This window comes from Moschus berezovskii, chromosome 1 (genome assembly GCF_049115385.1).
Source record: "Moschus berezovskii isolate FMDL1 chromosome 1, NW_MosBer_1.0, whole genome shotgun sequence".
NCBI classification, from domain to species: domain Eukaryota; kingdom Metazoa; phylum Chordata; class Mammalia; order Artiodactyla; family Moschidae; genus Moschus; species Moschus berezovskii.
In genome coordinates this window covers 28,376,213-28,392,382 of record NC_142460.1, presented here as the reverse complement: position 1 = coordinate 28,392,382, position 16,170 = coordinate 28,376,213, and the positions used below count along the sequence as shown (strand labels likewise).

At 38.7% G+C, this 16,170-nt stretch overlaps 1 protein-coding gene across 1 annotated transcript in view; it reads right to left on the bottom strand.

Annotated features, from left to right (window-relative positions):
• Positions 1–218: 218 nt before the first annotated feature.
• The window catches only part of CYYR1 (cysteine and tyrosine rich 1), a 117,034-nt gene continuing 101,082 nt past the window's right edge, over positions 219–16,170 (bottom strand). Inside the window, exons 3-4 of the mRNA XM_055421724.2 lie at positions 13,390–13,547; positions 219–2,859 (exon numbers count right to left, since the gene is read on the bottom strand). Of these exons, the coding sequence (XP_055277699.1) occupies positions 2,735–2,859; positions 13,390–13,547 (283 nt within the window). The 3' untranslated portion in view covers positions 219–2,734. The remainder of the gene's footprint in view (positions 2,860–13,389; positions 13,548–16,170) is intronic.

Sequence of the window (16,170 nt, the reverse complement as noted above, 5' to 3'; positions counted from 1 at the left end):
AAGAGCCTGACTGGCTCTAGTCCATAGGGTCACAAAGAGTCGGATGTAGTTGAAGCGACTTAGCACGCACGCATGCCTCAAATCATTCAGGCAAGAGACAGAATTAAAAATAAAGTTTATCTGTCTCTAGTCCTGTGTCTCCTGTATAGATGAATGAGGCTAAATCTGCAGAAATGGAGGATGAAGCAGAATAGACACAAGATTATTTAAAATGTAACTCTTGTTATAATGGGTTATTTCATTTTATTGCTTATTGTAAACACTTTGGCCACAGCAAATACATTAGTTTTTAAATAACTATAATTCAAAGCTTTCACATCGTATACTATTTCCCCCCAAGATGTGTCATATATGAAAATAATCAGTGAACTCCAGAAGTCTATACTGACATGTGCACATTTATGCTATTGTGACACTAAATACAAATAATAAAAACGCTCGTCTATTGGAGGTCTATGGGTTTGTGATATGCCTTAAGGGAGGCCCTAAAACAACTCAGAGAAGAGAGATGGTGTGGATTGTAATAGCTCTTATGCGAGTAATGTTGGCAGAACATAGGAGGTATGCAGTAAACAGTTACTGACAGCAAAGATGATGAGAATTCAATTACTGCTGGACTTGCCCTCTCCATTATTTCTTAAGGAATATATGGTGCATTGGGAAACATCACTCTGAATGTCACAGAGGCTCTGACACTTTGAATTGTGTAGCTACTGTGTAATTGGGTCTGATCACACTTGCAGAAGAGAGATAAATTAAAGCATATGTACTGTTAAAATTGTGCTAAAATCTCAGTTACTAGGTAGGACAGGCTGGAATGCTTGAATGGTTTCCATCTTCATAAGCAAGAAAATCACAGTGCCGGAAAATCAAGCTAGTCATTCAAAACAAATCTAGCTTTCAGATCTCACTGGCAGTTAGACTGTATTTCAGTTCAGTCAATGTCTTTGAAAGTAAAATATGCTACTTATATGAGTTACTGAGTTTCTTAACTATGATTTTTACTTTAAGACATTTCTTTTGATTGTTTTATTCAGCAAAACTTTTAGCATCATTTTGGGATTTCACTGAATTATGCTGATAATGTTGGATTAAACATTTTAGATTTAATTGCAAAGTGACACACAAATTTCATGATCAATTCTCAATATTTTCTCAACATACAACTTTAAATACACGAAAATAGAAATGTTAAGATCACCTGCAGGAATGAATATGGCATATTAGAGTTATTTATTAAAAACTTTTACATCTAAAGGTAGGCACTTTATAAAATTTGGGTTTTGGCAAAAGGCAACAGTTTGACATCAATATCTTACTTTTCCATTAACTGTATAACTTTTCAAGAGACTAGATTATTAAAACATTACAAGAGACACAGAAATTTGTCCAAGTTGCATATGAGTGGAGTGACACAAAACAGAATCCAAGCTTCATTTTTCCCTCTCCATTTTGCTATATCGTTTCCTGGTCAAGTTCTAAATTTTACTCCCTGATATAAAATCCCATGGGATTCTGGCTTCTCATCTTTTAATCTGAAGTGAAGTATTTGTTGCTTGTGGAACTTGGCACGAATTTATTTTCACAGTTGGAATTGCCGTTATCATCATATACTACATAAAGTCAGATGATTTTTAGGTGGCGATAGCTAGCAGTGAAGAGTTCTTGGCTTCAAGCAGCTGTTGAGTCCTTTGCATTATGTTTTAAGTCTCAAATTATATAGATTCAACTACCCCTGTTGTTTTCATTCTTGGTGATGTAGAAATTCACCTCACTTCTATCTAAAACATGAGCAGAGCTTTGGGGGCCCACTGAACCCATCTACCATTCGACTTAGCTCTCCCTTCTCGAGCATGTCTCTCCAGGGTAGTCAGCCAGGGTCTGTTAGGAGTCTTGGCGACAGGGAGCTTCCTCAAAATTTCTAGTCGATAAGGAAACCCCAACTGCCCTTTCTGATACTGAAACCCGAGTTCTCTTCCTACAACTTCCATCCAGTGTTTCCAACAGTGTAAGGCACAGAGTAGGCTTTCAGGCACTTGATCTGCATATGCGGATGAACAAAAAGACAGAAGAGTTCTAGTTCTGACTCGTAAAGCTACAGAAGATAGTCCTTTCCTTATGGAGTCCAGGGTATCCTCGTATCTCACATAAATCTCTTTTTCAGGGTGAATATTGCAATTTCCTTCATCTGTTCCTTAAGTGAAATGAATTTCTGATGTTTTGTCTATGCATTACTCTTTTCTGATGCGAAGAGCTGACTCATTAGAAAAGACCCTGATGCTGGGAAAGATTGAGGGCAGGAGGAGAAGGGGACGACAGAGGATGAGATGGATGGCATAACCGACTCCATGGACATGGGTTTGGCTGAGCTCTGGGAGTTGGTGATGGACAGGGAGGCCTGGTGTGTCGCGGTTCATGGAGTCGCAAAGAGTCAGACAAGACTGAGCGACTGAACTGAACTGAACAACTCTTTTCTGAGTGTGCTTCTGTTGATCGATCAGTAGACCTCTTCAAATGTGGTCCCTGTGAACCCGACATAATATCCTGGATGGGATCAGCTCTGAGTGGGGCAGAAATCCTGTGTCTCTTCTCTTAGCCTGGACATTCCACTTGACATATTGTCCAACCCAAAAGGGTTTTCCTTAGGACAATCCTTTCCTGTATGTTTCTGAGTAGAGGCATTTTATTCTAGGCAAGATTGCTGATTGGCACATACTCTGTTCCAGGAGAAGGATTACTTCCTCAAATTTCCAGGATACGGAGGGGGTGGAGAACGCTGTGCTGGGGTCGGGGAGTATGGAGGAGGCAAGTCTGCACAGTATTCCATCTCATGGTCATAATTATAGGGGGGTGGTGCCACTGAAAAAAACCAAAAACAAAATGAGAAGGGCATCGGGTCATGGAGTCATTATAGAAATCAGAAACAAACGAAAGGGAAGACAAACAGGTTTGCAAATGAGGATGGAGAAACTTTTTCAAATCTCATCAGAAAAAGTTTCTTTAATTTACTTACTGTGATATATGTCAGTGTGTTTTAAAATCACGTTTACTATAACAGAATTACATTTGTTATGATTATGTATGGGCATCTATTTTGTAGTGCCCTCCATCCCATCTACAGGGTTGGAAAAGAGGTACTCCTTGAGTACTCCATGTCTTCAAGAACCAAATCACTTGGAAACATCCGAGCAACCCTTCTGGTGATTTGCCAGTTTTGATTTATCATCAAGATCACGATTTTAGTTGGAAATTGACATGCCTTAATTGCTTCCTGTGAATGTAACCTAAACCACAGACTAGTGCTATAATAATGTGAATAAACAGCCAAGCTTTCACTTTTAGAATGGCAGCGAAGAACAAGCAACATTTCAACAAACCTCAACAGGTCTTCTCAGTTGTACTCTTACTGATAAGACTATGATAGTATTCTGATCAATATGCATGTATTAATAAGCATAAGACTTCACCCTATATGCAAACACAAACTGTTTTTTCAGCATCTCTTTAATTTGTATTTTAAAAATTTTAAATTAGTTTCTATTGGAGTATAGTTGTTTTACAATGTTGTGTTAGTTTCTGCTGTACGGCAAAGTGAATCAGTTATACATATCTTGGGTTCAGTGGCTCAGTCAAGTCCGATTCTTTGCTTCTGAATGAACTGTAGCCCACCAGACTCTTCTGTCCATGAGGTTTTCCGTGCAAGAAGCCTGGAGTGGGTTGCCATTTCCTCTTCCAGGGGATCTTCCTGATCCAAGGATTGAACCTGCGTCTCTTGTGTCTCCTGCATTGGCAGGCAGATTCTTTACCACTGAGCCATCTGGGAAAGCCCCAGTTATCCATATACTCACTTCTTTTAAAGATTCTTTTCCCATCTACATCTCTTTAACTTGGCTTGCTTTACCAGGAGCTTGGTGATTCGAACCATTTACTGATCTATCTATGCTTAGGAAAGAATTGAGTCACCTGACACAGAAAAAGATGGAGACGCAGAACTGAGCGGGCCGTCCTCTGAGAGACACCCTGGTGAGGAAAGACTCTGAAACTCTCCTGTGGGTGAGCAGGCCAGAGGTCACAGCAGAGGACACAGTTCTGTGGAGAAGGCTGCTTTAGGCCCTCAGAGGCTGGGCTATTCCAAGCTTTGTTTTCTACAACAAAATGGAGTAACTCCCATTGAGTTTAAACACACCTTCCCTCTGCATACACCCACTCCTTTGCTTCATTGTATCCAGGAGGACTGAGGGAGAGAGATGTATAATAAAATTCCTCCAAGCCAAGCAATGCACCCTCCACTTAAAACAGAAAGTTGCAGCTGGTGTCCCACTGAACTGTTTCATGTAAGTATGTGGTTCTAAGTTGTTTGTATGTTGAAGCTTTTCCCTGCCTCCCACTTGAGGGGCACACACCAGGTGAATCTACAGATTGACTCTGCATCCTTCTTGGTCATGAAGCTGTCGTGTGCCTTTATGCTTCGGTAACAAAGCATTTATATTTTGCCATCTGCATAGACACTGCTGGAGGACATTTCAGTGAGACTCCCTCTGGGTTATACAGCTTCATGTTGAACATGAAAATCTAAGATCTGAAGCCATATTCTTTCATTCGTATAGGTTTTGAATTTGATAAAGTGATAATATAATGCTGAAGAATGGTATTTTGAGGATTTTTAAGACCATATCCATCATGAAATAAACATGGCACATCTTTTACAGTACTGCCTATGGGAAGGCATTGTGAAATAATACTGGTGTAACTGTGACCTGTGCTATCCTTCTTTCTTACAGATAAAAAAGTTTCACCAGGAAATAAACTTTTAAGGATATCAATTTTAGAATTCCTGATTAACTCTAACAGTTTTTTTTTTCCTTTCTCTTAAAGTCAAATCATCTTTAAAAGATACATGGATGTAGCTGGAAATGCACTTTTGAAATTCTTTCATAACCAATAATTCCAATTCTCTAAACAGTGAAAATATGCCACTTAGCATGTATGTCAGTATAGTTGTCTAGAATTTTGCAAAATTCAGGGGATGCTAAGAAATTCATAGCAGAAAGTTAGTTTTTCTTTTCTTTTTTTTATCCACCCAGGACAACATCTCTAAAGCAAATGTAATGAAACATACATGGTGTTATCAAAATTGTACATTATTTTAGACAATTGGAAACAGAGTGAAATCATCCATGATTTTGTCACCAAAATTTAATAAATAATCCACCTGCTAATGCAAAAGATGTAGGAGACACAGGTTTGATCCCTGGGTTGGGACGATTCCCTGGAGAAGGAAATGGCAATCCACTCCAATATTCTTGCCTAGAAAATCCCATGGGCAGAGGAGCCTGTAGGGTCCAGTCCATGGAGTCGAAAGCAAAGAATTGGATAGGACTGAGCAACTGAGCATGTGTCTTTATATCCTTTCTTTTAGTCATCTACATATTGATATAAAAATAGTGTTCCACCGACCATTTACTTATTTTTTTATTAGCAATTTTTGATTATTATAAATAATGGAGTGAAAACATCTTCTCACACATAGACTTTTTGTTACTTTAAATTCACATTTTAGAATGAAATTCCAGGAATCAACTAACTGGCTATGATTTAATATTTTAACAATTTAATAGTGAAAAAATTTCATTATTAAAATACCCTCTAATTTTATATTTATTTGATAGTTTTACATCTTATTTATTATTTATAATTCATATTGTGTGATATTTTTGGACTGATAATTTACACACTGGGATCTTTAATAGAATTAAGATATAATTAAGATTGTTGTTGCTCAGTTGCTCAGTCATGTCCGACTCTTTGTGACCCAATGGACTGCAGCACAGCAGGCTTCCCTGTCCTTCACCATCTCCCAGAGTTTGCTAGAACTCAAGTCCATTGAGTTGGTGATACCATCCAAATATCACCAATTCAATGATAACAAGATATAAATAAGTGTACAAAGTTATTTATCTTTTCTGTACCTTTCTTAAAATAAGTGTTTGTCAAAATGGTAAGTTATGTTAGTTTTACTTTATTGACTTACTGAAATTTAAAATCTATCTAACGAAATATATGGTTCTTCATCTTTCTTTTATATTGTTTCCAAGCTTAAAAATTTGTCTTTTCAGATATCTTATTCATAACCAATCTACTTCTGAATTTTTCCATGTTAATTAATATATTTGAGGCTTCCTTACTTCCATTATTTCCTGTAGTTTGCATCAGTGCTCATTTTTTCTATTTAAAATTTTGATTAAATCAAGTCATTGAAAAGTGGCTTCTTAATCCTTGCCTTTCACATTGTTTTTTTATCTTTTCTATACAGTTTGTGGGCTTCCCTGGTAGCTCAGTTGGTAAAGAATCCACCTGCAATTCAAGAGACCTTGGTTCAATTCCTCAGTCAGGAAGAACTGCCGGAGAAGGGACAGAATACCCACTTGAGTATTCTTGGGCTTCCCTTGTGTGGCTCAGCTGGTAAAGAATCTGCCTGTAATGTGGGAGACCTGGATTTGATCCCTGGGTTGGGAAGATCCCCTGGAGAAGGGAAAGGCTACCCACTCTGTATTCTGGCCTGGAAAATTCCGTGGACTGTACAGTCAGACACGACTGAGAGGCTTTCATGCAGAAATTTTAATAGCAATTTCACATAGACATTTTAATCTACTTATTCTGTCTCAATGACCAAAGCATATCATTTTTTTAAATCACAAATACCCAATTTTAGTTATTATTGATTCTGAACGGTTTTAGTATCTGGTAGGATAGATGAAGTTTCATTGTTTATTTTTTTAAAATTAATATTTTCAATTGAGATATAATTGACAACATTGTGTAAGTTCAAGGTATACAATGTGTTGATTTGATAAATTTATATATTATAATATGATTATCACCTGTTAAATTAATTTAAAAAGAAGGTTGTTGAAAAGATTGATATGGGCTTCCCTGGTGGCTCACTGGTAAAGAATCTGCCTGTCAATGCAGAAGACTTGGGTTCAATCCCTGGCTTGGGAAGATCCCCTGGAGGAGAGTGTGGCAACCCACTACAGTATTCTTGCCTGGAGAATTCCGTGAACAGAGGAGCCTGGTGGGCTACAGTCCATGGGATCACAGAGTTGGACAGAACTGAGCGACTGAACACGCACGCACGCAGTATATCTATGTCAATCCCAACCTCCCAGTTCATCCCACCCACCTTCCCCCGTTGCTAACCGTCCATTTGTTCTCTATGTCTGGGACTCTACTTCTGCTTTGCAAAGAAGTTCATCTGTACTATTTTTCTAGACTCCACATATAAGCAATACTACATTTGTTTTTCTCTTTTTGGGTTGCTTCACTCCATATGACAGCCTCTAGGTCCCTCCAGGTCTCTGCAAATGCCACTATTTCGTTCCTTTATACGGCTGAGTAATTATTTCACTGTGGATATGTACCACATCTTAATCCATTCCTCTCAGAGCCATTTTTAAACAACTGTCTTTAAAAACCTGAGCTCTTCTGTAGCACATTCTAAGAGATTATACTGCTTTCTGCTCCTCCTTGTCATCCATATCAGAGGTCCTCTCTACTCCAAAATCTCATCTATTGAAGATTTAGTGTCAGGCTCATTGCCTTTCTTTGCATCACAGCTTCTATTAGTAGTATCATTCTCTTGGCGATTTCAACACCCCTTTGTTGAAATAAATCTCTAGCCCCAGAAACCACTGGGTTTCTAACCACTCCAACTCGAGCTCCCATATCAGCAAACTGAAACTTACATCCATGTCCTAGTAAACCTCGGTGTATCAGAAACTCAGTATCAGTTCAGTTCAGTTCAGTTCAGTCACTCAGTCGTGTCCGACTCTCTGCGACCCCATGAATCACAGCACGCCAGTCATAAAATCCCCTAAACACCAAGCCCATTCTGGGCTCTACACTCAACATTCCTGCTTCCTTTTCACCCAAACAAGGTTGACTGTGTGGCCCCAACCAATCAGATTGTTTCTACTTTCCTTTGTTCTTCATTCTTCATCCTACAGAAGCTTCTTACCTTTCTTCCATTTTACTGTTCTCCCCATGAAAACCTTCCAGTTCACGAAGTGTTAAATAAAGTTATCACGTAATAGTCTTCTTTAATCCGTTTTTAATATACGCATGGCATCACCAATTCAATGGAAACGAACTCGGGCAAACTCTGGGAGATGGTGATGGGCAGGAAAGCCTGGTGCACGGCAGTCCATGGGGTCACAAAGAGTCTGACATGACTTGGCCACTGAACAACAGCAATCCTACCTCTCAGTCCTTTGGGTCTTTTGTCTTCAAAGGTTTTTTTCTCATTTTCATTGTAACCAATGATGATACCATATTGTAATATAACCAACACTTCTTATCTTTCTAGAATATACATCCCAGTGTATTTTGGACTCCCCTTGTGGCTCAGCTGGTAAAGAATATGCCTGCAATGTGGGAGACCTGGGTTCGATCCCTGGGTTGCGAAGATCACTTGGAGAAGGGAAAGGTTACCCACTCCAGTATTCTGGCCTGGAGAATTCCATGGACTGTACAGTCCATGAGGTTGCAAAAAGTCGGACACGACTGAGCAACTTTTACTTTCACCTGGATTTCTGATTTACTGATGGCCTTAAGCAGATTAATTTAAACTGACATCACTACTTTTCTGTCTTCATGTCTTTCTTCATTCAGCTTAGATTTATGGTCCATCAATAAAATTATCTCTGTGCATCTGTCATCAAATTTATCTCCTTCTTTCCTCACTGCCTGACAAAACTCCAACCCAACATTTTGGCTAGCCTAGATCTGTATCCAGGAGCTTAATATGCTTACAGAAAAATGCACAATTGTGCCAACTTATCTCACTTTAAATGCATGACTATATTCTTAAGTGTGGAGGCATTGCTTTGAAATTGTGCATTAGGCATCTCACTACCCCTCCGTTCTCTGAGACGACTGTTTCATAATTTTTTTTCTTTCTCCTTAATTACAAACTCCTCAAATTCACTTTCAGCATAAAACTTACTTCTTATTTCACTGCTGCTGCTGCTGCTAAGTCGCTTCAGTCGTGTCTGACTCTGTGCGACCCCATAGACGGCAGCCCACCAGGTTCCCCCGTCCCTGGGATTCTCCAGGCAAGAATACTGGAGTGGGTTGCCATTTCCTTCTCCAATGCAAGAAAGTGAAAAGTGAAAGTGAAGTCGCTCAGTCGTGTCCAACTCTTAGCGACCCCATGGATTGCAGCCTACCAGGCTCCTCAGTCCATGGGATTTTCCAGGCAAGAGTACTGGAGTGGGTAGATAGATACAACTGGAAGATACAATAGATACAATTGGAAGAGACCATCCTCATATCACCAAATCCTTTGTTGAGTACATGAGTCACAATGAAAAAAATTTTATCTATCTTTCTGCCTATCTAACTTCAGCAGCAGCAGCATCATCGATCTCTCTATCTCATGTATCAATAATCTACCTATCGAACTACCATTAGGGACTCTAAAATGTATCTCCATTTTAGATACAAATCTCCATTTTCTTGAAAGCATTATAATCCCTAGTTTTCCTTTCGTTGGCATTTAATTTTTATATCTTTGACAAGCCTTTTTCTTATGCTTTATCCATATTATTTCCTTTCATATATGTATCATTCAAACCCATTTTTTAAAAGGAGGTTAACATAATCACTTTCTTTTGTTTATACTGAGGTTCGGAAAAGTCATGGAAATTTAAGATTTGATAAATAATTCTTATTTTCACACTGATGGATTTTTAAATAGTTGTAATTAAACAAGACATGGCTCAGGATACACAAAGTGGCAGGAATACAAACTATTTCAAAAGGTACTGTGCAACAAAGGGTTGGATGTGGCAGATCACCTTTCCTTGGTAATCTCCTCCCAGTGCAGAGTAATAATGTTCACTGTAGGGTTCCCCAATAATTACTTTCAACAAGAGATACACTAACCTTGACTAAATTATTTTCTACTCATTTATGGGGCTTCCCGGCTGTAGGACTATGTAATAACTTGAGTGGTTATTCAATCATCACAGGGTTAATTAATTAATGTGGGTGAAATCATTTTATATATCCACTGAGTGACAGATTTTTGAAAAGCATTCAATACTACTCTGTGTTGTTTCCTGATCCTTTAAGTGAAAGCTTAATTAGTGACTTTATGAAGGAAATGAGAAGTAATCAAGCAAATTATGTTTTTGAAGGCCTAGTCTTTTTACAGTGAAAATGCGTCCACCATAAGGCTTATTATGTTTTCTGCATTATTCAGGTCCCAGAACAACACATTTACTGAAAAGGCAACATGGAGCTGTGATCTGCCAGTATAAATAATGCCAGTAGAATAAAGTGTTTAAAAACACATTTCCAAGGGTAGAAGAGAAATCTCAGACCCAAGAATGCAAAACATCACATTAAAATATTTTACTTTTTCTAGTCTAATTTTATAAAGAATATTTTTAAATGTTTTAAAAATTAATTTTAATGACACTTTTTTTATCAAGGAAAGCGAATCCGGAATATTATTTACAGGGTGTTTTTCCTCATCTTCTCTTGGTTTAATCTCTCTTTCAGACTCTCCTCTTCTCTTGGGCTATGGGTTGACCATTAAAAATGGGGAGACTTGAAGAATAAAAAAACCCCCCCCCCTATTTTTTCCTTATACCATAGTCTTAACATTGTCATATTAACCCTAACCATAATCTTAGTAAATTGGGAAGTTTCAGAATTGCGAATTGCTTTTGTAGTGAGTAAAAGGTATAGTATTTTCCAGGGTGGAATTTAAAGTTAATTGTCTAGGTATTAATACAATTAAATCAGATTTTGTCATGATATTCATTCATTCAGCCACATCTACTGAGTGCCTGTTACATGCCAGTTCTGTTCTTGTATGCTTGGGATTGAGACATAAATAAAATTGACAACAATGCCTGCCTCATGGAATTAATGTTCTAGAAAGAGGGGATGAACAGTAAATAATAAACATAACCATTGGGTGAACTATAAGACATCTTAGAAGGTTAAATGAAGCCCTCTGGACAGGGAGGAGAGTGAAGGGATGGGTTCACGTGGGAGGCGAGACACCTTACAATCTTAGGGAGGGCGACTGAGGAAGACCCCATTCACAAAGTGACCTTTAGCAAAGACTTGAATTAGGTAAAGCATTGACGCTTTTGAGCTGCGATGTTGGAGAAGACTCTTGAGAGTCCCTTGGACTGCAAGGAGATCCAACCAGTCCATCCTAAAGGAGATCAGTCCTGGGTGTTCATTGGAAGGACTGATGCTGAAGGTCCAATACTTTGGCCACCTGATGTGAGGAACTGACTCATTTGAAAAGACCTGATGCTGGGAAAGATTGAAGGCGGGAGGAGAAGGGGGTGACCGAGGATGACGTGGTTGGATGGCGTCACCGACTCAACAGACATGAGTTTGAGTGAACTCCGGGAGTTGGTGATGGACAGGGAGGCCTGGCGTGCTGAGGTCCATGGGATCACAGAGTTAGACATGAACTGAACTGACTTAAGTAAGAGAGTCCGTGTTCTAGGCAAACCTTAGGATAAGAGTGTGCCCCGTGTATTCACAGAACAGCAAGAAAAAGTGTGAGTGGAGCCAGGTGGTGAGAGGGAGAAGGAAGTGAAGTCAGAGAAATAAAAAAGAGGAGCCAGTTCAAGCACTTCCTTGAGGGCCCTGGTAAAGAATCAACTTTTTGGATAAAATGAGGAACCGCTGACTTTGACTCTTCCTCAGGGGACATGGGGAGCCACTGAACAATTCTGAGCAGAGAAGTGATATGATCTGACATTTAATCATCTTAAATGGGTTCAGTCTGCTCCTGTGTTTAGAATAGACCCCTAGGAGGCACGAGTGGATGCTGGCAGAGCAGCTAGGATATCACAGTCATGGCAATGAGAGTTGATGGTGGCTCCCACCAGAGAAGAAATGGTGAGAAGTAGTCAGATACTGTTTACATTCTGAAGGTGGAGCCGAGAAGTTTTCCTGGTAGACTGCATGCAGATGTCAGGGAAAGAGAGGACTCCAGGATGACGCCAAAGTTTTTGGCCTGAACCGCTGGACGGCTGGTGATGCCATCAGTTAAGATGGTAAAGGGTAAGTGGAGGAGTCTCTGGGGGGATGATCAGAAGTACAGATTCAGACATGTTACCTTTGAGATCTATCTGTTAGACATCCAAGTGGATAGGTTCAACAGGCAGTGGGATCAAATGAGTGTGAAATTCAGGAAGGAGGTTTAGAATGCAGATATAGAACTCTGGGAGGCATTTAACATATAAATGGTCCTTAATACCATGAGGCCAATTGATACAACTAAAGAAGTAAGCCTGGATACAGGACAGAAGATACAAGAGTGAGACTTGAGGCACCCTAACACAGAGATATTGGAGAAGAGGGAGAACTAACAAAAGATGACAGAGGAGATGATCATGCTGACATTCATCTGAAATTTGCTCCCTCAAGGTGACTGTGATAGGTAAAAGATTAAGAAAGGAGAGACGCTATTAGGGAATTGATACACAGGGCAGGCCAGTGTGGAAACTACCTTCTTCCTTTGCTGTAACAGGTGAGAGAGAGGACAGGAGTGTATGAAAAGTGAAAGTGAACTTGCTCAGTCGTGTCAGACTCTTTCAGACCTCATGGACTGTAGCTCACCAGGCTCCTCTGTCCATGGGATTTTCCAGGCAAGAGCACTGGAGTGGGTAGCCCATCCCTTCTCCAGGGGATCTTCCCAACTCAGGGATCAAACTGGAGTCTCCTACATTGTAGGCAGATTCTTTACCAGCTGAGCTATCTACATATAGACTTAAAAATACTATATTGACTTAAAGTGAAACACAGCACTTTGTTTATGGATTCATATGTGTACAATTTCTGGAAGATTCTCAACAAATACTTGTCAAATTACTAAAAATTATGTTTTCTTTTTGCTGATAATTTTAGTGTTGTGTTAAAACCGTTTTCTTTCATAAAGAAGAACATAAAAACTTTCAATACTTTTTCTCTAGACATACATACCTGTTGAATCAGATGCCAGTTTAGTCAGACATGTAACTTGTTCTTTCTCTATAATTATTTGTCAAAACTCACTGGCAGGTAGACACAGTAGGTGTGAATTGTCTATTTTTCTTAACTACGGCAGGTTGGCAATTGCAGTCAATAAGACAACCACTGAATATATGAATATCTTCAAATAGGAGGTAGATAGTATAATGCAGATCTAAGTAACCTCCACTGAAAGTTAGAGCTTCATCTACATTAACTAAGAAACATCCTACATACTTGGGGATTATTCCAGTGAGAATCTTTAATGACTCTTCTCTCCCAGAGCCAGAGCATACTGACAAATCTGACTCCTCCTTCAGAGGAGTGAGCAGCATCGCTTACCAGGGTAGGAGGAGATGGCGTTGATGTGGGTGGTCCTAATGACACCCACTCGGGCCCCACGGTTGTTTTTCATGCACATGCAGATACATATGGCAATTCCAGCAATGACCCCCATGATGAACACGATTCCAAATACTATGCCAGCGATTGCTGTGCCCCTAAAACAGAAAAGCAAAAGTACATTTATTTAAAAGACTCATAAGGGATTCCTCAGCCTTTCAAATACAGTTCCATGACTATATGACCAGTGCGCTTTTAGAAACGTTCTTAAGAATAATGTTAAAAAAAAAAAAAAGACTCAAGTTTTTCAGTTCTTGAAACCATTCCATAAATTAATAATTTCCTTTCTAGCATTTTCTCTGCTTCTCTTTCTGGAAACCTATCCTGAAATAAGCCTCTCAGTCTCCTGGATAACTTCTCTAATTTTTCTTATCCCCATTTTCTTGAACTACTTTGTGGGGAATTTCATTGACTTTATCTTCTAAAATGTTACTGAATTCCAGAATTTCAGCGATCATATTTTTCATTTCCAGGTGCTCTTTAATTCACTTCCTTTTTTTCATAGTGTCCCTTTTTGCTTTTATGGATGCAATTTCTTCTATTAATCTCCAACGTACTCATGATAATATTTTCTTTGAGACTATTTTTTCCTATCCTCTCTCCTGTCTAGGCTCCTTTTTATTGATTGTTTACTTTGATCTGTTTGTGTTTGACGTTTTCCAAGTCTACTGTGGTTCTTGTTCAGTCACTAAGTTGTGTCTGACTTTTTGGAACCCCATGGACTGCAGCACGCCAGGCTCTTCTGTCCTCCAATATCTGCCAGAGCTTGCTCAATGATTCCCGAATCTACTCCTGTGTTAAAATTTGTGTCTTGGAAGTTCAGCGTGCAAAGTCAGTACTGGGCAGATGAACCCCACAGCAGGGGATCAATTGAGGTCAGTTTTCATGTTTTGTTTTTCTTTTGGATTGTATATTTTACTCTAAAAGGATCCTCCAGTTTCATACTTGGGGAACATGAACTGGGCTGGCTGCCAGTTTTCTGGAGCCTAGAGTTTTATCCATAAGAGTATGAACTTTAAAAAAGTCCTCGGGCTTTCATCTGAGAGACTTGGTCTCGCTCTGCTGTGATACGGGAGGCTTTCAGGATAAGTCTTCAGTAACAAAATCTTGTGCTTTAATAGCATGACTTCTAAAGCCAGACTGCCATGGTTCCAACTGTAGCCTTGGGTAACCTTGGGCAAGCTGCTCAATGCCCCAGTTTGCTTACTAATGAAATAAAGGTCAACTTGGTGCTTTTCTGACCCTCCTCTCGAATTCAATGTCATGAAATAACTGCTCCTGGATTCACTGGTCACGTCAATAAGGTCCTATTCTCAAGTGCTATATAAACAGCTATCCTGTACTTTTCTAGGGCAGGTCCATGATCTCCCATCCCAAGTCCTTGGGACTAGATATGTTCATAAGGAATGTTCAGATTTTGGAAAGGGAATATACATATACTGTATATTGTATGATACTCCCACAGCCAGCATCTGGAGCATAACACATGAACATTTCTGAATATTAGTAGTTGGATGCTATAAAAAAATCCCAGGTTCATTCAGGTCCAGGCTTGCCACCAACTGTATTGCATAAAAACTTTACCTTTCAGGTTTTTTTTTTTTTAAGGATTTCAGAATTGCAGATAAGGAACTGTGGACCTATCTGTATGTACGCTTTGCAGTAGAAATCTTCTCTTTATGACTTTCCCCCACTCACTTAAAAAAAAAAACATAATATTCCATTATGCATTCCAATAGACCCCTTAATAGTATTCTTACATAATTTTAACTTTGTTAGTAAATTATGAAAGTAGAACATGAGATATTTGGATGGGTTATTAGCAATTAAAGAATGACAGAGTCTAGCAGTTCAGTAAATAAATCCTTTCAAGGAAAAAGATTTATCAAAGGAGATAACATGAAATTAAAAAAAAAAGTGATCTGTAAAACCTCTTTTTCATTGTGATTTTTAGGTCTAAATAAGATTAGATTGGAAGGCTTAATTCATGTCCCAGAAATAATCAATGGCCCAATTATTTAGGTGTAGAGTTTCCAAAGTGTGTGCTATGGAAGCTAAGACATCAAACTGAGGCATATTTATATTCATTAATTCCTCTTTAAATAGAAAAAAGTAGAAAATCAGTCACATTTTATTTTCTTGTCAGCAGCTCCAGCAAAAGTGTCTGCTCTTGAGGTCAATAATGAGGTTGCAATTAATGTGTTAAGAGGTTTTTTGATTAAATCATGATTTTCATGTCCTTGATACTTTGATACCCATTAGCAATTATAAATTAGTTATTTAAAACATGGAAAGTATAAAATTTATAGAATTATTTACTCAGTTATTAATTTAAAAAGTAAGCAGTAACCTTCCAGTATATAAAATATTTGGTTTAGTCATCTGTTGGAAAGAGAGAATCTACTAAGTTGAGAAATTTGACACCATAAAATTCTTGAAAAAATTTAGGGAATGTATTTTTTTGAAAGAAAGCATTACAAGGTTTGCATATTTTCTCTTTTCTAAACTTCTAATTTGAAATAATTATAGATTCCCAGGAAGTTGCAAAAGTCACGCAGAGAAGTCATGTGTATCCTTTACCTAGTTTTCCCCAAAGGTTACATCTTAGGTAGTCAAAGTGAAAAGTGCAAGTTGCTTAGTCGTGTCCAACTCTCTGACCCCGTGGACTATAGCCCGCCAGGCTTTTCTATCCATGGAATTCTCCAGGACAGAATACTGGAG